The sequence below is a fragment of the Nuphar pumila genome, chromosome 4 (genome assembly GCF_984573655.1).
Source record: "Nuphar pumila chromosome 4, dmNupPumi1.hap1.1, whole genome shotgun sequence".
NCBI classification, from domain to species: Eukaryota; Viridiplantae; Streptophyta; class Magnoliopsida; order Nymphaeales; family Nymphaeaceae; genus Nuphar; species Nuphar pumila.
Window position 1 is genome coordinate 9,633,583 of NC_143252.1, and position 15,820 is coordinate 9,649,402.

Below are 15,820 nucleotides of genomic sequence, written 5' to 3' on the forward strand. Positions count from 1 at the left end.
TTTAATAAAGAGAAAGGCACGCTATCAAGTAGTAGAGTGACACATAATTATCATACAGTCCAAGCTGAATATTTAGTATATCCAAATATTTTCACTGTACTCCAAATAAAAGGAAAATATCATTATAAACTTACCACGATTTATAGCAATGTACAGATCCAGACAACCAGACTAGAAAATAAAAAACATGACCTTTAAGGACAAGCTATTACCAACCATGGATTAATCCTTACAACTTTAAATTAATCCCCAAGAAATGCAGTTGAAAAATGCAAAAGCATTCCAGTCAGGCTTGCATGATTATCATAGTACATTCAAGGTACAGGTCAACTTGAGCACATTTGATATCAAAGATGCATCTGGACTGGCCTAAGGGTTATGACCATGTCAAGGTGGACGATTTTGCATGTGGCAACAAAAAATAAAACAACCAAGTTTTAAGAACAAGGGAATCTTAGGGCTCGGACATTCTAGAAATAGCATTGAACCAGGTGTTTCGCAAACCAAATTATAGTTGCACTAGTAAGCATAATTGTAAGCTGCCCAGAAAATATTTCTAGCTGATTACTTTATATAATTTATCGTAATTTAATCAGGAAACATTGACAGAATGAATTTCTTGAAAAATTAGCTTGGATTCAATTGCTTTCATACATCTTCATTTAATCGAGTTAGATTTTTGTGGTCACTTGCATAAATCAGAAAATCGCCTCACATGGTGACTTATAGACTAACAAGAAGAATGGTATCCAAGCCATGAAGTAAAAGCATTAAGAAAAGGAAGCATCCTTCACGAAACCTAGGATTTTAAACTTAGGGTACATTTGGATGATAAAAAAAAAGTAAAAAAGTCACATTGTCACGGTTTTTGTCATTCCAACTATTTATGTACTACCAAATACCAACAAAAAGTTCCAGATTTTCATCAAATCTAGGGAGTGGTTACATGAAACCAAGTGTGCAAAATTTCCAAGATTCTTAACATTTCTACTAATAGAAGATTCAAAATTCCACATTTCTCAAATATCAGCTTTGGAAAATTCCTGTTTTTCTTTTTCTCGACAAGCTACCTTGCTTGCTCTCTACCATATTTTAACCCCTTTCAATTTGCAAAGTAACAAAGGCTAACGCTTGATCACCTATCCCACCCAGGCCAAGCAAGTAGTTACTCTTATCACCTGACCTACTCATGATCAAGCGGGCGCTATGCTCTAAACTATTCAAGCTAAAAGAGAACTTACGCTGCTCCGACGATGCAAGGCTACAGACGGGGAAAGGAAAAAGAAAAGAGGGAGGAGATGGTCGGCGACGGCCAACGGTGGTCGGCGACGGCCAATGGTGGTCGGCGACAGCCCGGCTCCAATGACAGTGCGGATGGGGATTGGGGAAGGGGAAGAGACGATGGCCCTGCTCGGCGGCTCCAGGGTTAGGATTAGGAAGTTAGGGTTAGTAAATAAAACAACTAAGAGTATAAGGGTTGGGGGCGGGGATGGGGCGGGGCCGGGACGGGGATGGGGCGGGGCGGGGCCGGGACGGGGATGGGCCGGGGCCGGGGCGGGCATGGGCCGGGGCGGGGATGGGGCGGGGATGGGGCGGGGCGGGGCGGGGGAACGTGCACGTCCATCCCCGCCTCCACCCCCGGACGGGGATGGATTTTAACCTTCGTCCCCGCCTCCATCCCCGTTTCATACCCTCCATCCCCGGTCCAAACGGGGCGAGGCGGGGCGGGGCCCCGCTTTCCCCCGGTCCACTGCCATCCCTACCGCCTAAGAGGCGGGTTGGCGGGTCGTGTCAGAAATTGCCACCCCTAACTGCAAGAAAGTATCGTAGTTTGCCAAGGTCCTTCATTTTGAACCTCTGATTCAAGAGATGTTTGACTTCTTCAATGTGCTCATTGGAATTACCAGTGATGATGATATCATCTACATATATCAACAACAGAGTAATTGTGTCTTGGTTCTTAAATATAAATAAGGAGTGGTCAAAAAGAGATTTCTTAAAACGATATTTTTGTATTTCAAGAGAAAAACTGTCGAACCAAGATCGAGATGCCTGCTTCAATCCATATATCGCCCTTTTTAGTCTGCTGGGGCAGGCCCCCAAACATATGGAAGCAACTGGGGCAAGCCCCCAAACATCAGAACAGATAGTCTCAAAAGGTCTTGAAGCTCTTTTATTGATAGAATGAAATGGTAAGACATGACTCTTACATAAGCGACAACTAGAACATTTGTTGTCATTGACATTTATTCCTAAACTTGACTTGGGAATGAGTTTATTTGAAACAAGCTTTTCAATGAAACTACTACTGCAATGACCTAGACGACCATGCCAAAGATTTTGCTTATTGATTTGAGAGACACTGAAAACACAAGTAGAATTTTCAGAAGGCAACGATGATTAGAGCTTCAAGTTTGGGTCTGCAGAGCGAATATGTGTTGAAGGATCTTCTTAAAAGACATACATATTGCCTTGCCGTTTTCCTCTAGCGAACGTCTCCTTCGTGCAGAGATCCTTGACAAGAACAGAAGAGGGAGTAAATTCAACTGAGTCTTTGATATCATCAACAAGTTTAGAAACTGAAACAATGTTTTTCTTGATATTAGGAGCATAAAGAACTTTTGAAAGGTTGATAGAAGATTCAGACAGGGGTATAATGGAGTTTCCAATATGAGAGACAAAGTGGTGTGATCCATCTTCAATAACTATACTACTTCTACCAATGTAAGGAACAAGTTTTAGGAGCTTACCAGCATCACCAGTAACGTGAGTCGCTGCGCCAGAGTCCACGTACCAAGTACCTTGCTCAGTTTGTTTCAGATTCAATTCTACTAAAGCTGACAACAATAACTCTTTTACTTCTCCGTTGGTCCTTGTACTATCTGTGCCTCTTTTTGCTTCAGTTTGTGTTGATTTTTCTTTATTTAGGGGATTGAACCAACAATTAGCTTTGATATGCCCCTTTTTATTACATAGAAAGCAGGTAGGAATTGGCCTATGTCTTTGTGGATTGGTATATGTGTTGGGTGTAGGCAATAATCCATGACCTCCTTGACCACTTCTCCCTTGTCCTCCTTTTCCCTTGATATCATAGCTTTCTTGTCCTCGTGCATAAGTGACCCCTGTAGCAAGAACTTCTTGTGCCCCAGTATGCATAGATGATTCTTCAGAAAATCCCTTTAGGTTCATCTCATATTGTAACAATTTTGCACGCAGATCTTCAAAGTTGGGCAGCTCAGGTAAACATAACAAGGAAGTAACAATCATATGATAGTCGTGTCCCAATCCACTGAGAGTTTGTTGTACCAAATCTTTATCAGTTACTGTACTTCCAACAACTGCTAGTTGTTCTGTGATAACCTTCATTTTGTTCAAGTATTCCATGATGGTCATGAAATCCTTTCTTAACATTTGAAATTCTCTTTTAAGAAACATAATCCTGGCCTGAGAAACCTGTGAGTATGTCTGAACAAGTCTGTTCCAAAGTTGCATGGCAGTGCAGTCATCTGGAATTGCTACAAGTACCTCTTGTGACAGTGTAGATGTATATAAGCAACTAGTGCTTGGTCTCTTTTCATCCAAGCTACAAATTTAGGATTTCTAACATATACTGTAGCAGATTCCCCTTTGCTGTCCCTTTCTTCTCATGATATGAACTCGGGAGGAACTGAAATAGATCTATCCAGATGTCCAGAAAGATCCTGACTCCTAATGAAAGGTATGATTTGCCTCTTCCAAGTCAAGAAGTTACCATTGTTTAATTTCTCAGACACGAGTTGATTGAGGAAACTTGAAGAAAGGACCGACTGACTAGGAAGTGAATCCATGTTTCACAGTATTAAGAGTGTGTCCAACACAATCTGTCTACAGTTTCTGTAACCTTTTTTTTTGCAGAAACTAATTCAGATCAATGGCTGAATTTGAAACAGAAATTGAATATCTATCAGATTTCTGATTTGCATAAGAGATTGAATATTGAATATGAAAACCAGAAAAAATATGTGAATATGAATTCACACTCGGTATTGACGCAATGCTTTCAAGTTAAAGGAGATAAAATGATAGAAATGAGGGTAACATCAGATCGACTTGGTCAGATCTGATCAAGGATGTAGCTGAATCAAAATAAGACCCCGATTGCGTGATTAGATCATAGATCACGCTGTGATCAAAACAATGAACAATGTATATTGATGACAGAATGAAGAATGAAAAATATATATTCAACGAAAGGTTTGAGATCGAAAACCTGAGCTGAGTTACCCAGTCCTCTCTGAGTTAACTCAGATTAGTTAGAGAAGAAAGTTTGATCAAATCTGATTAACGTCAGATCTGATCGAGGTCAAGATACAGAAAAAAATAATAGACAAATCTGATTACCGTCAGATCTGATCGAGAAGAAAAAAAGGAGGAATTGGGTAAACATGGAAAAAGGTTCAGACGAGATTGGGGAAACAGGAAAAAAAAAGATTTTCTTGACTTAGAAGAGAAAATCGCGAAGAGACAGATCTTTCAGACGTACCTTTGAGATCGATTCCAGTTTAAGCTGTAGCGTGACTCTGATACCATGAAAGATTTTCAATGTTCAAATCCTTCCACGCGTGAGAGCTGAGAAACAGAGAGAGAGAGAGAAAGGGAGAGAGAAACTGCAGAGAAAACCGATACCCTCAATTCACAGGGTCGGCTGCTGTATAAACTCCTTTATAATAACATACTATTACAAAGATTAGGGTACTAAAGTACCCTTATTACAAGAAAATAAATTACACAGTGCCATTAATGAGAAGGTAATGATCACGGGTCTGGATCTTCAGACCCGTGACCCGTAACAAGGGGAATACACTTCTTTTCAGTTGAGTGGTATCAACCATGGCTTGCTACTGAGTTACTTAACCAGATAGAGACGCATGATGTTCCCTCATGCCACACATCACCCGTTGAACGGAGTGAGACCAATGTAGAGCCTTAGATGGAAGGGTTGAGAAACGCGCAGGCTCCTAGCATGCCTACTTCAGATGCTGCAAAATTTCAAGGAGTCGTCTATTTACGACGAAACAAGAATAATGCTTAGCAAATCGATGTGCAGCCCAGGCGGACTGGAAGAATTCGCCACCCTATTGAGCGATGGGTCAGTTATAACAACTTCTCTACGGACCTGCAATTATTTGTTTCTCAAATTGAAAAGCAAGATGAACCTGTCAGTTTCTCGCAGGCATACATGTCAATCAAGTGGATTGAGGCTATGAATGAGGAGATGAAAGCTTGCATGAATGTGGAACTTGGGAGATTCTTCCTAGACCCTCAAACAAAAATGTTGCAGGTTCTACATGGGTCTATAAGATCAAGTATAAATCTGATGGATCCATTGAACGCTACAAGGCGAGACTTGTAGCCAAAGACTTTACTCAAGAATACGGGCAAGACTATGATGAGACTTTTAGCCCTATGGTCAAAATGGGAACCATTCGATTAATTTTATCTTTGTCGGTTCAGTATGGATGGACTCTCAGTCAACTTGATGTCAACAATGCATTTTTGAAAGAAGAAGTGTATATGGAGTAGCCCCTTGGTTATGCAGAACACAATCCCAACACCCATGTCTGTAAATTACAAAGAGCCATCTATGGGCTAAAGCAAGCCTCTCGTTCTTGGTTTGATAGCTTCTTTGTCGAAGTTCAACGACATGGGTTCATTCGATCTCACCTCGATCATTCTCTATTTATCTTTCGAGATCGTCAGGTCAATATTTTACTTCTCATATATGTAGATGATATTAACATTACTGGGAATTCTGATGAACATATAGAAGCTGCAAAAGCTCTCCTGAGTCAAAAGTTTAAGATGAAAGATTTGGGGGTTCTACGTTATTTCTTTGGGGTTGAGGTAGACCGACGGGATAAATATCTTTCATTAACTCAACACAAATATACCTTGGATTTATTGGATAAGGCAGGTATGAAGGATTGTAAACCTCTATCCACTCCCAGTGTATTGAATCATAAGCTCAATGCTTAGGATGGAGAGGCATATGGAGATCCCAGACAATATCGCAGCCTTGTGGGTATGCTTCAATATCTCACTTTTACTAGATCAGACATTGTGTATGCAATAAATCAAGTCTCGTAATTCATTTATGATCCGCGCACAGAGCATATGAATGTTGTCAAGAGAATCCTTCGATTCTTAAAGGGAACACTTGGGGATGACTTAGTCTATCATCAGTCTAAGACTAAAGGAGAGCAACATCGATTAATCGTATATGCAGATGCTGATTGGGCTGGAGATCCAGACGACAGAAGGTCGGTTTCTGGGTATTGCGTTTTTATTGATGGAAACTTAATGGCATGGAGTAGCAAGAAACAACGTGCAATTGCACGATCCAGTACTGAGGCCGAGTATCGGTCTATGGCAGCAGCTACAACAGAGGTTACATGGTTGAGGCGTCTTTTGGTAGAATTAGGAGAAATTGTTTTACCCGCTACTCTTTTATGTGATAATCAGAGTGCCATCCAGATTTCTTTCAACCCCATTCATCACAGTCGTACAAAACATATAGAGATTGATCAACATTTTATTCGGCAAAAGGTTGAAGACATGGAAGTTGAACCAGCCTATATTCGGACGGCTGATCAGGTGACAGATTTGTTCACTAAAGGTCTTACCAGTATACAATTTTAGTTCTTGAAGAGCAAGTTGTCCATGGTGCACGACCATGCACAACTTGAGGGAGGGTATTGAGACTGGGTCATTTTACCCATTACGGGTTTGGATATGGACCCAAAACCTATGTATTAATCCAAACTTCTTTGTATTGTTTATATTGGGTCTGGAACTGATATAATATAGTGTAATATCCAGATCCAATCCAGTTTACAATATAAATATAACATATAGGGCACGATCCCAATACGAAGGATCGTACCATCTGTTGCAGCCGCCCCTCTCTCTCACAATCATCTCCCAGCATCAACAGAACATTGGTGGACGAATTCTAACAGTTCCAAGTGCAACAAAATAATTGTGTTGGTTGCTGGTTAATTTTGTAATAATTTGGAGGTTGTATATTCTGGTATACAATGACAAGTTCTGTTGAACTGTTGCCATCATAAACCGGTCAAACTTTCTGGCTTTCCTTTTCCTTCTTAATCTTTTCTCATTTTAAAATTATCCATTGTTCTCTTCAATCATTTGTTTGTCTCTACTGCACATTGCCTCAGTTTACCCATGTAGAATAGAAATTTTCATTGTTTTCATACTGGTTTCTGATTTTGGTACTTTCAGAATATGTACAAGCAAGCTTTGCTACATTGCAAGACCAACCCTAAACAGATTACAACAAACTGTAGAACCATTTTGTCATCAGCAAACCGATCTCCATCTCCAAACTCCGTTAATATCTCAACAATTAATGAAAACGAGGTGGATTATCTAACTAATTTCTTTTTTTATTATCGACTTGGTCGAAAAGTTATTCTTTTATCTCCTTTTAGTGGAAAGACCTAATGGCATATGCATTCTTGTGCAGATCAAATTCAAGATTGCCCTTTGTCACTGTGCTTTGAATGAGAGTCGTGCTGCTCTTACTGAGGTTTCAATCAACTTTGCTTTGTACGTTATTTAATAAGTGTTGTTTACATTAAGCATGTGTAAGTGTTGGGATTATCTTTTCAAAGAGTGCAGTAAACAAAAAGGCAAAATATGGGACTTTTCTTATTAGTTATTGCACTTTTATTTCTGCTTAGTTCATACTCATACATGATGCTGTTGTTGCTGTCTGGTTCACTCTTCAAGAGCAAAAAGTTAACAATTCTGAGGAATGTTGCATGTTTTTTCTTATCAAGTTTGCTTAAAGAGGATTTTGTCATTTGTTCCTCGGTACTATTTACGACTGGCATCATCATTAAGGTCAATTGTCACATCTACATTCTGTTGGCTTTAGGGCATGTTTGAATGCGTGTCCTGCAGGATGCCACAGACGCTCGTGATGCACCGGCAATCAAACTGCCGACACACATCATTGGGATTTCCCTTTTTTTTTGCATCTGGGATGGGGCGGTTTTTTAAAAACAAAATAAAAAATAAAAAATAAAAAATCCTGTCCAGGACAAACTGGACCGTGTGTCCTTGACAGGACCACTGTCCTGTATGTCCTTGGAAAGTTATTCTGTCCTAACCTGGACAGGGAGTCCAACACACACTTAGAGTCCTTGTTCTCTCTTCTAATTATAGCTTAAACCTTTGTTTCTCTATAGAATCTGCAGGACTGCTTGGTTCACTTTTGTGGTGGAAAATTGAAAATTATGTTTGCCAGACATCTCTGCACATGATCCTTGTGTGCCTTTTTATAATAAAGCTGAACACTATTATGCTTGGTAGAGGAAACATATTCTTGAATGGCTGTAACTGATATGATACATGGTGGTTTAGTTACTTTGTGAATTAGAAACATTTTATTTGTTTTTTCTGATATAGCCAAGGTAACTTTCAAACAACCAGTTTATGTTTATATTTAGGTTCATGGAATTTGATATCTTCTGCTAATCTTCTTTTATTGCCTTTTCTCTTGAATTTTCGGTCAATGTTGTTTCAATGCATTCTCAATCCAGTGATTATGATATGTAGTTGGCATTCATATGAGTACTTTTTCCTGCCAAATAAAGAAAGTACTTGCCAAATAACGGGATATGGATTTAGCTGGTGGCTGGATGTTCTGAGGCTTTGTAGATGAAAATGATTCATCCTTTTTCTTTTAAATGAACAGATGGAAGGAATACCAGCAAAAGCAAGAACACTGCGGATGAATTTGACGATGGGGAGGTTATATCGGATAACCAGACATAATCGTGCTGCTATTGCTTCATATAAGGAGTGTTTAAGGTGTGTGATTAATCATGCCTTTTTTTTTCATTTTCCTATTTCAGCTAAAGCTAATGAGGTTCATAATATTTAATCTCATTTGTTTTCTTAATTACTTCACTCATGTTTTTTAAGGTGTTGCATTTTATCAAGTTATATGTCTGCATGGTTATTTACATGGGCCATTGTCCCAGATATCAGCGTTATTTGAAAATATCATGCAATACAATATGATTAAAAAACCATGAGTACATGATATTTCCAAAATATAGGATTTGAAAATATCACACAATATTGTAACAATATGGTTAAAAAACCATGAGTACATGACATTTTCAAAATATAGAATTTGAAAAATCACGGTAGCATTGCAATCAATATCATGATATTTTCTATTCTTTTTTCTATGTTCGAACTTGTTTTTTTCTTCTTTCCTTTGTCCTTTTGTATGTTGAAAACTTCTTGTCTTTTATTACATTTTTTGCAAAAAGATAATTATGTAGACCTATTCTTTTCTTATTTCGTGTATTCTTTTTTCATATTTTTCAAAATTTTAATTGCCAAGATTTTCTTGAGATTTATCAAAAATCAATAATATCCCTGGATTTTGCCTTGCTGTTATGTAGCTAAGACCAATATATGTGACTAAGCCACATTGAATGGGTTTTCTGGTTGCAACTTGTGGGTTGTCATGCCCAAGAGCTGGGTTTGCTATGATAGGTTCAATACTTCATTTGAACTAAAAGGATTTGGTTACTGTTGGAACATTGGGTCATGGTCTATGTTACCGTGACACGGCACCTTGGGTGCCATACCTGTGTCGACACGGGTGCTGGTACCTGGACACAGAATTTGTCATGTCCTATATTATATATATATATATATATATATATATATATATATATATATATATATATATATATATATATATATATATATATATATATATATATAGTGTCCCCTACCCAATTTTTTTTGGAATTTTTGTGTTGTTCCCGTACCTCCACCCGAACCCGAACCCAGGTGACAGGTCATGGTTCACTGCCCAAAGTAGTGAATCCACTAACTATATGGTTTATTTTTTTCTATTTGCATTTTGTTTTGTAAAGCTGTTTGATTCACATGTTGGCTCTCCAATGCACTAGAGAGTTATGCTATCATTATTTGTTTAGCCACATCTTTTCAAAACTGCATTAATTTGAAAATTTTATTTTAAGATGATGTGGTGGTTGATTCTCACATTGAACTATAACTGAGAACAGAAATGGACGCATAAGACAAGACAATCAGTATGAAAGGGTAAGTTCATTATCAATACCATGAAAAGAGAACAACATTGAAAAAAATGTTATCTGCAAGAACCTGCCTAGGAAGCCACGTTGTAATGGGACCTCAAATACTATATAAACAAACATTTTGACAGTGCTCTTTTCAGGGACAGACTGCTAACCTGGGAGGCCCAATCCCGAAGGGCCTTTTTTTTTGATATTTACACAGAGAAACCGCCCCCAGGAACAGAGATCTAGCCGTGCTGGCTCTGCCTGCCGTAATTATGGTCACTGTCCTAGCAGCGTAAAACTCTGTGGGCTTACCCCTTGCCTGCAGGGAGGTGCCATGCTTCGGCTTGCGCAATTTAAGACAAAAAACTATCAGTTTGGTTCTATACTTATTGCAAGGTAACTACCATGAAAAATAAATCTATTAAGCCTAATTAGGCTTTCTATTCCAATGCTTCCTATCAACCTAACTAGGTTGAGGTTTTCAATGAACAATATTGCTGCCTAATCGGCTTCGTGCAAAAATTCTTCTTAACTGGAGAAATTGATGCCTATACTTGCTTTCCAACAAATAAGAAAAAAATCTCTAAGCAGATGTGAATCAGGTCAGAGAACTAAAGGGAAGCCTCCAAAGTACAGGTAAACTACTGAAAAAAATGTACAGTGTGAGAAAAAAAGTGTACCAGGAAAACAAGTTTACACCTACAGGTGTGTCAAGGGCAAATAATGGATCAATGAGATATGCTAGACATGGTTGCAAGACCTTCCCCATTAGATTTTTTGATACCTGGAAATGGTTCAGGAGGCAAGAAGGCAGGTTCTAAACTTCAGCTATTCATTGAAATTTTAAGTTTTCAGGATTTCCTGGATTTCTTTAATCTATTTCAGGGTTTTGAGATTACGTCATTTTATTGTTGGTTAAGAATGGGTGACAATGCAAGGTCTAGGAATAGAAAGAGTTTCAGGGACCAAGGGTGACCAGCAATTCGAGAATTTCAATGATATTTTCTGTTAGGGCATTTTTGAGATTTCAAGAAAAGATAGAAGTTGATTGACATGAGCAGAAAGGTCATCCCCCAGGGTGATATTTCTTCAGTTGTTTTGCCTTTTATATCATAGTCTACGTTCTTCTAGCAGCACCATTTTCCTTTATGTGATCTCTCACCTATGTCACATGGATGCAGATGGGTACGGAATACAATGTAGATCCACTTGGTATGATACGTCAAATTTCATAAACTAGTATTCAGGGACACAATCAATATATTATATATATGATATATTATCCATTAAAAATTAAAAAAAACATATATACTTATATGCATATCGTTACCGTATTGAGCATCATGTTGAACATATCATACACTATGGTCAACGTGTTGGACGTGTCGATGTGTCAGACACAGTGTTGACCGTGTCCTGCACGAATCACACCATGTCCCGGATCTGAATCCGTGTCATATCGTACAACGCACAATTCACTCCCTAAGTGGCATGGCCCTGTGACATAGTCTCTCACTGTGTACAAGTCTTTCTTTGTCTTTCTATTCTTCTGGTTCCATCAACTTGCTTATTGTTTGTGTACTGGTTCTGCTTCATATTTTGTTTTATACATTATTAAATATGATTTGGCTATCTTATGACTTGCCTGCTAGTGGTTGGTGATCACTCTCTTATACTCTTTTTTAGCAGGATTGGTTCTATGCCTTTAAGTGTGCTCTTATGATAATCTATGCTTGTTTTGCTTGATCAATTGCTTACAATGCATTAATTTCTATAAAATAAGTTTTCCATCTCCAGATTCTCCACCTATTTTCTTTATAATGCTGATGACTACATCTTGCTTATGGCAGGCATTGCCCTTATATTTTGGAGGCTATTGTAGCATTGGCTGATTTAGGAGTTCCAGCAAAGGATATTCTCTCATTATTTCCTCAGGTTGGAAACTAGATTATGACTTTGTTGAATAGGTTACTATTTGTTACCTTTGAATTTACTTCACCAAGCAAAAATTGCATATTTGGTCTCTTTCTCAGTAGTTTTTTTTGGTCATTTTGTTTTATCCCAATGTCTCGAAATGTTATTTTTTTCTGTTTTTAAGGTGAATAGAGATAAAGTTTCTAGCTAATCTGTTTTCTGAAAGGTTGCTTCATTGAAGTTCTGTAGGTGCATTGAATATATTTTTGTAATCAAATTAGTTGGGACCTTCTAATATTGGGCTTCATCGTTTTCTAGAAAGTTGTTCCCACAGAATTGTGAATGGTGTTCAAAGTTTTTTCTTCCCTTTCTTTTGGTCTCTACACCAGGGAGATAGAATGGTAGCTCACTTGGAAAATCAAAGTTTGCATTGAGTTATTCCTTTATCTAAATAATTCTAATTTGGCTGTTTTCCTTGGATAAGGATCTTAGAATTTACTGCTCAAGCCATGTTGTTGGTTTGGAGGGAAAAAGTTTGAACGGGTCCTACCAATATTTAACTGGAAGATGGATGTTCTGTTAAGTTGATCAGTATACCATGGGTATGCTGTGGATGAATGTGGGGCTAGCATGTTAAAATATTGCATTTAGTATTATTGTATAGGTTAGCGTAGGTTGTTTTTTTGCCATAGACTATGTGCACTCTAGGTGCCATGTTTGTTATGTCATAGAAAATGTCATGTGTCAGCATGGGGTGACACTATATCGTAAGTAATATACACTCTATAGAGCATTCTTTATTTTCTTTTTTCTTTCTAATGTGAGCAACCGCTAGTTCTTTGGGTTGTATATGTATGTGACTTAAGCCACTTTGTAAGTAGGTATCCTTTATGCATTTATGAGGTCAATAAAAGTAATATTTTTATATTGTGTGTGTGTACTTCTTGCCCTTAGTGGCTTGTGTTTGTGCCCTTAGTGGCTTTGTGTGTGTTCTTGCGCTCTTGTGCTCATTTCATTTCACTAGCATACTGTTAACCTTTGCAAGATACCTCTCTCCACTTGTGGAAGCAATGTAATGGACTGATACAATATGCAATGTGGCTTTGGCTAGCTACTCATGTAATGGACCTTTACTAGACTATTTGGACATCTTTTATGTGGTCATTGTGAACTTGTTTATCTTTGATCGCCTTGCTGCAAGTTGATGTCTTTTTCTTTTTGTATTTCCTATCTTTTTTTATTTTAGTGCAAATGATTCCTCTCATAATTATTGGTTACTTGTCTCGGTAAGATTCACTTTTTGGGACTTGTTTTACTAATGGTTTGCAATTAGTAGTATTGGAATTGGAGTCCATTTATTTTTCCTTTTTACATATGCAGCTAAGAGTGAGGCCTTCCACCGTTAGTTTTGTAATATCTCGTATTTTCCATAATTTTTAAAGTCTAAAATATAAATTTTAAATTATATATTTATATTTAATTGATAAAATTGTGGAAAATATAATTAAATGGAGCTGACATCATCTAGGTCTGGGCATGGCCCAGGGCCCACTGACAAGAGCTATTTGAGTTGATTATAATTTGAGAAATTTTAGTTTTTAACCTTTAAATTCGAGCAAAATTCAGGTTAAATTTAGGCAAAATTTGGACGCAAAATTGAGGTATGACCACCGTTAGATCCTCCTCGGAATGTAGATCTCGTAGGAGATCTGTTTTTCTGAATTCGGATTATGGTTGACCCAAAAGATACGTTTTTAAAAAATGGCCGACCTATATTTTTAAGTTTTTTTCTGGATTGAATCTGATTGGATGCGCTCCATTTGATCCAAGTTAATATGGATCTGAACCCTGTCCAAGATCCATATTGATTAGGATTTGGTCAAGGTTGAGATCCATTTGGATTTGGATCTTGAATTCAATCTGGATCCGAAATCCATCCATGACAATTTTAAAACTGAAATAAATTTAAAGTTTTAAAAACACTTTTAAATAGGATGAGGTAAGGTAGAACTCTATCCCATAGAGACCTTCCAGAAGGGGGCGTCCCCCCTGGAATATTGTTTTAGAATATTAATTAAATAAAATTAAATAAAAAATTAAAAGAGCTAAAAATCTAGATGGATTGAAGAACTCTACTCTCATAGAGGAGGAATCTAGAGGGGACGCCACCCCCTCTCTAGAACAATTAAAACAAATAATATAAAAAGGGGACTAGAAGGCCTCTCTCTAGAACTTGTGTTCTAGAGAGGGAGAGTGAGATAGAGAGAGAGAAATAGAGAGAAAAAGAGAGAGAGATAAAAAGAGAGAGTGAAAATCGTGTGAGGAAAAAGAAAGAAAAGAGAAAAAGAAGAGGGAAAAGAAGAAGAAAAGAAAAAAATAAAACATCATCCGTCAATTTTTTTTATTTTTCGATCTACGAATCAAGTTACGGGTTTCTCTCTTAATTCACACCGGAAAAAGAATCCTATAAACTGATTTGAGCATATGTTTAGAGGGGAAAATGGGGAATATGATTTAAAATATGTATATATATATATATATTTACTTCATGATTGTCGATTTTCTTTGTTCATGAAATCTGATCATATATATGTAAATATATTTTAGATTTGTCGATTTTCCCTGTTTATCCATCTGCATATATGTAGGTATATATATTTCACATTTATCGATTTTTCATGCTCATGCATCTAAAAGTACATACATGGTTCAGATTTGTCGATTTTCTTTGTTTATGCATTTGAATATATATATGTACATATATATTTCAGGTTTGACGTGTTTCCTTGCTCATGCATCCTAAACGAGTGTAGACATTTCAGATTTTTTTATCGACTTCTTTAAGCATGCATCTGAAAATAGATAGGTATTTCAGATTTATCGATTTTATTAAGCATGCATTTGAAAATATATATTCAGTTCAGTTTTGGCGATTTTTCTTGCTCGTGTACTGAATATGCATATATATTCAGATTTATCGAGTTTCCATGCTCATGCAATCTGAATATATATATATATATATATTTATGGTTTATCAAATTTTCCCTTATTCATGCATATGAAAATACACGTGTTTTAGATTTGTCAATCTTAGTACTTATGTATCTGAAATATACATGTGTGTTCTGATTTGCTAGTCTTATTACTCATGCATCAGAAGGTATTTATGCATTTCTGTTCTGCCGATATTTTCTGTTATGTACATGTTCTTTTAAATTTTAATTTTCAGCTGTGTACATGTATATGCCGAACGGTTTACATGTTTATTCAGCCTGACCGACCCATGTACATGATGTTGATCATGTACATGGATTAGCCCAGCTGCTGTTCACATGTTTATCTCGGTCTGGCTGACCCATGTACACGATTCTGATCATGTACATGGATCAGACCAACAACTGTTCACATGTTTGGACAGGTCTGTCCGACCCATGTACATGATTCTGATCATGTACATGGATCAGACCAGCAACTGTTTGCATGATTATTCAAGTCTGACCGACCCATGTACATGATTTTGATCATGGACATGGATCAGACCAACTATCGATATGCTAGTATATGAATCGACTTAGTTGAAATAAATTCATGTCTTCATGTACATGAATCATCCCCGATGATGCAATTTACTTTTTGATTTCATCAGTCATGTTTTTCTGTTCTGCTATTGATGTTATGAGTGGCCGTCCCGATCCATGTACATGAATCTGATCATGTACATGGATTTGATCATTTTCATGGATCAGACCAGCTGTTGCGATGTACACTTA

General features: G+C 37.4%; 1 protein-coding gene across 2 annotated transcripts in view; it reads left to right on the forward strand.

The window, feature by feature from the left end:
* Positions 1 to 15,820, forward strand: part of APC7 (tetratricopeptide repeat (TPR)-containing protein) — a 68,418-nt gene that overhangs the window by 14,692 nt on the left and 37,906 nt on the right. For both annotated transcript variants that reach the window (XM_090002456.1, XM_090002455.1), the window contains exons 4-7: positions 7,282 to 7,419; positions 7,526 to 7,588; positions 8,762 to 8,877; positions 11,987 to 12,071. In XM_090002456.1, coding sequence (XP_089858582.1) covers positions 7,282 to 7,419; positions 7,526 to 7,588; positions 8,762 to 8,877; positions 11,987 to 12,071 — 402 coding nt within the window. The remainder of the gene's footprint in view (positions 1 to 7,281; positions 7,420 to 7,525; positions 7,589 to 8,761; positions 8,878 to 11,986; positions 12,072 to 15,820) is intronic.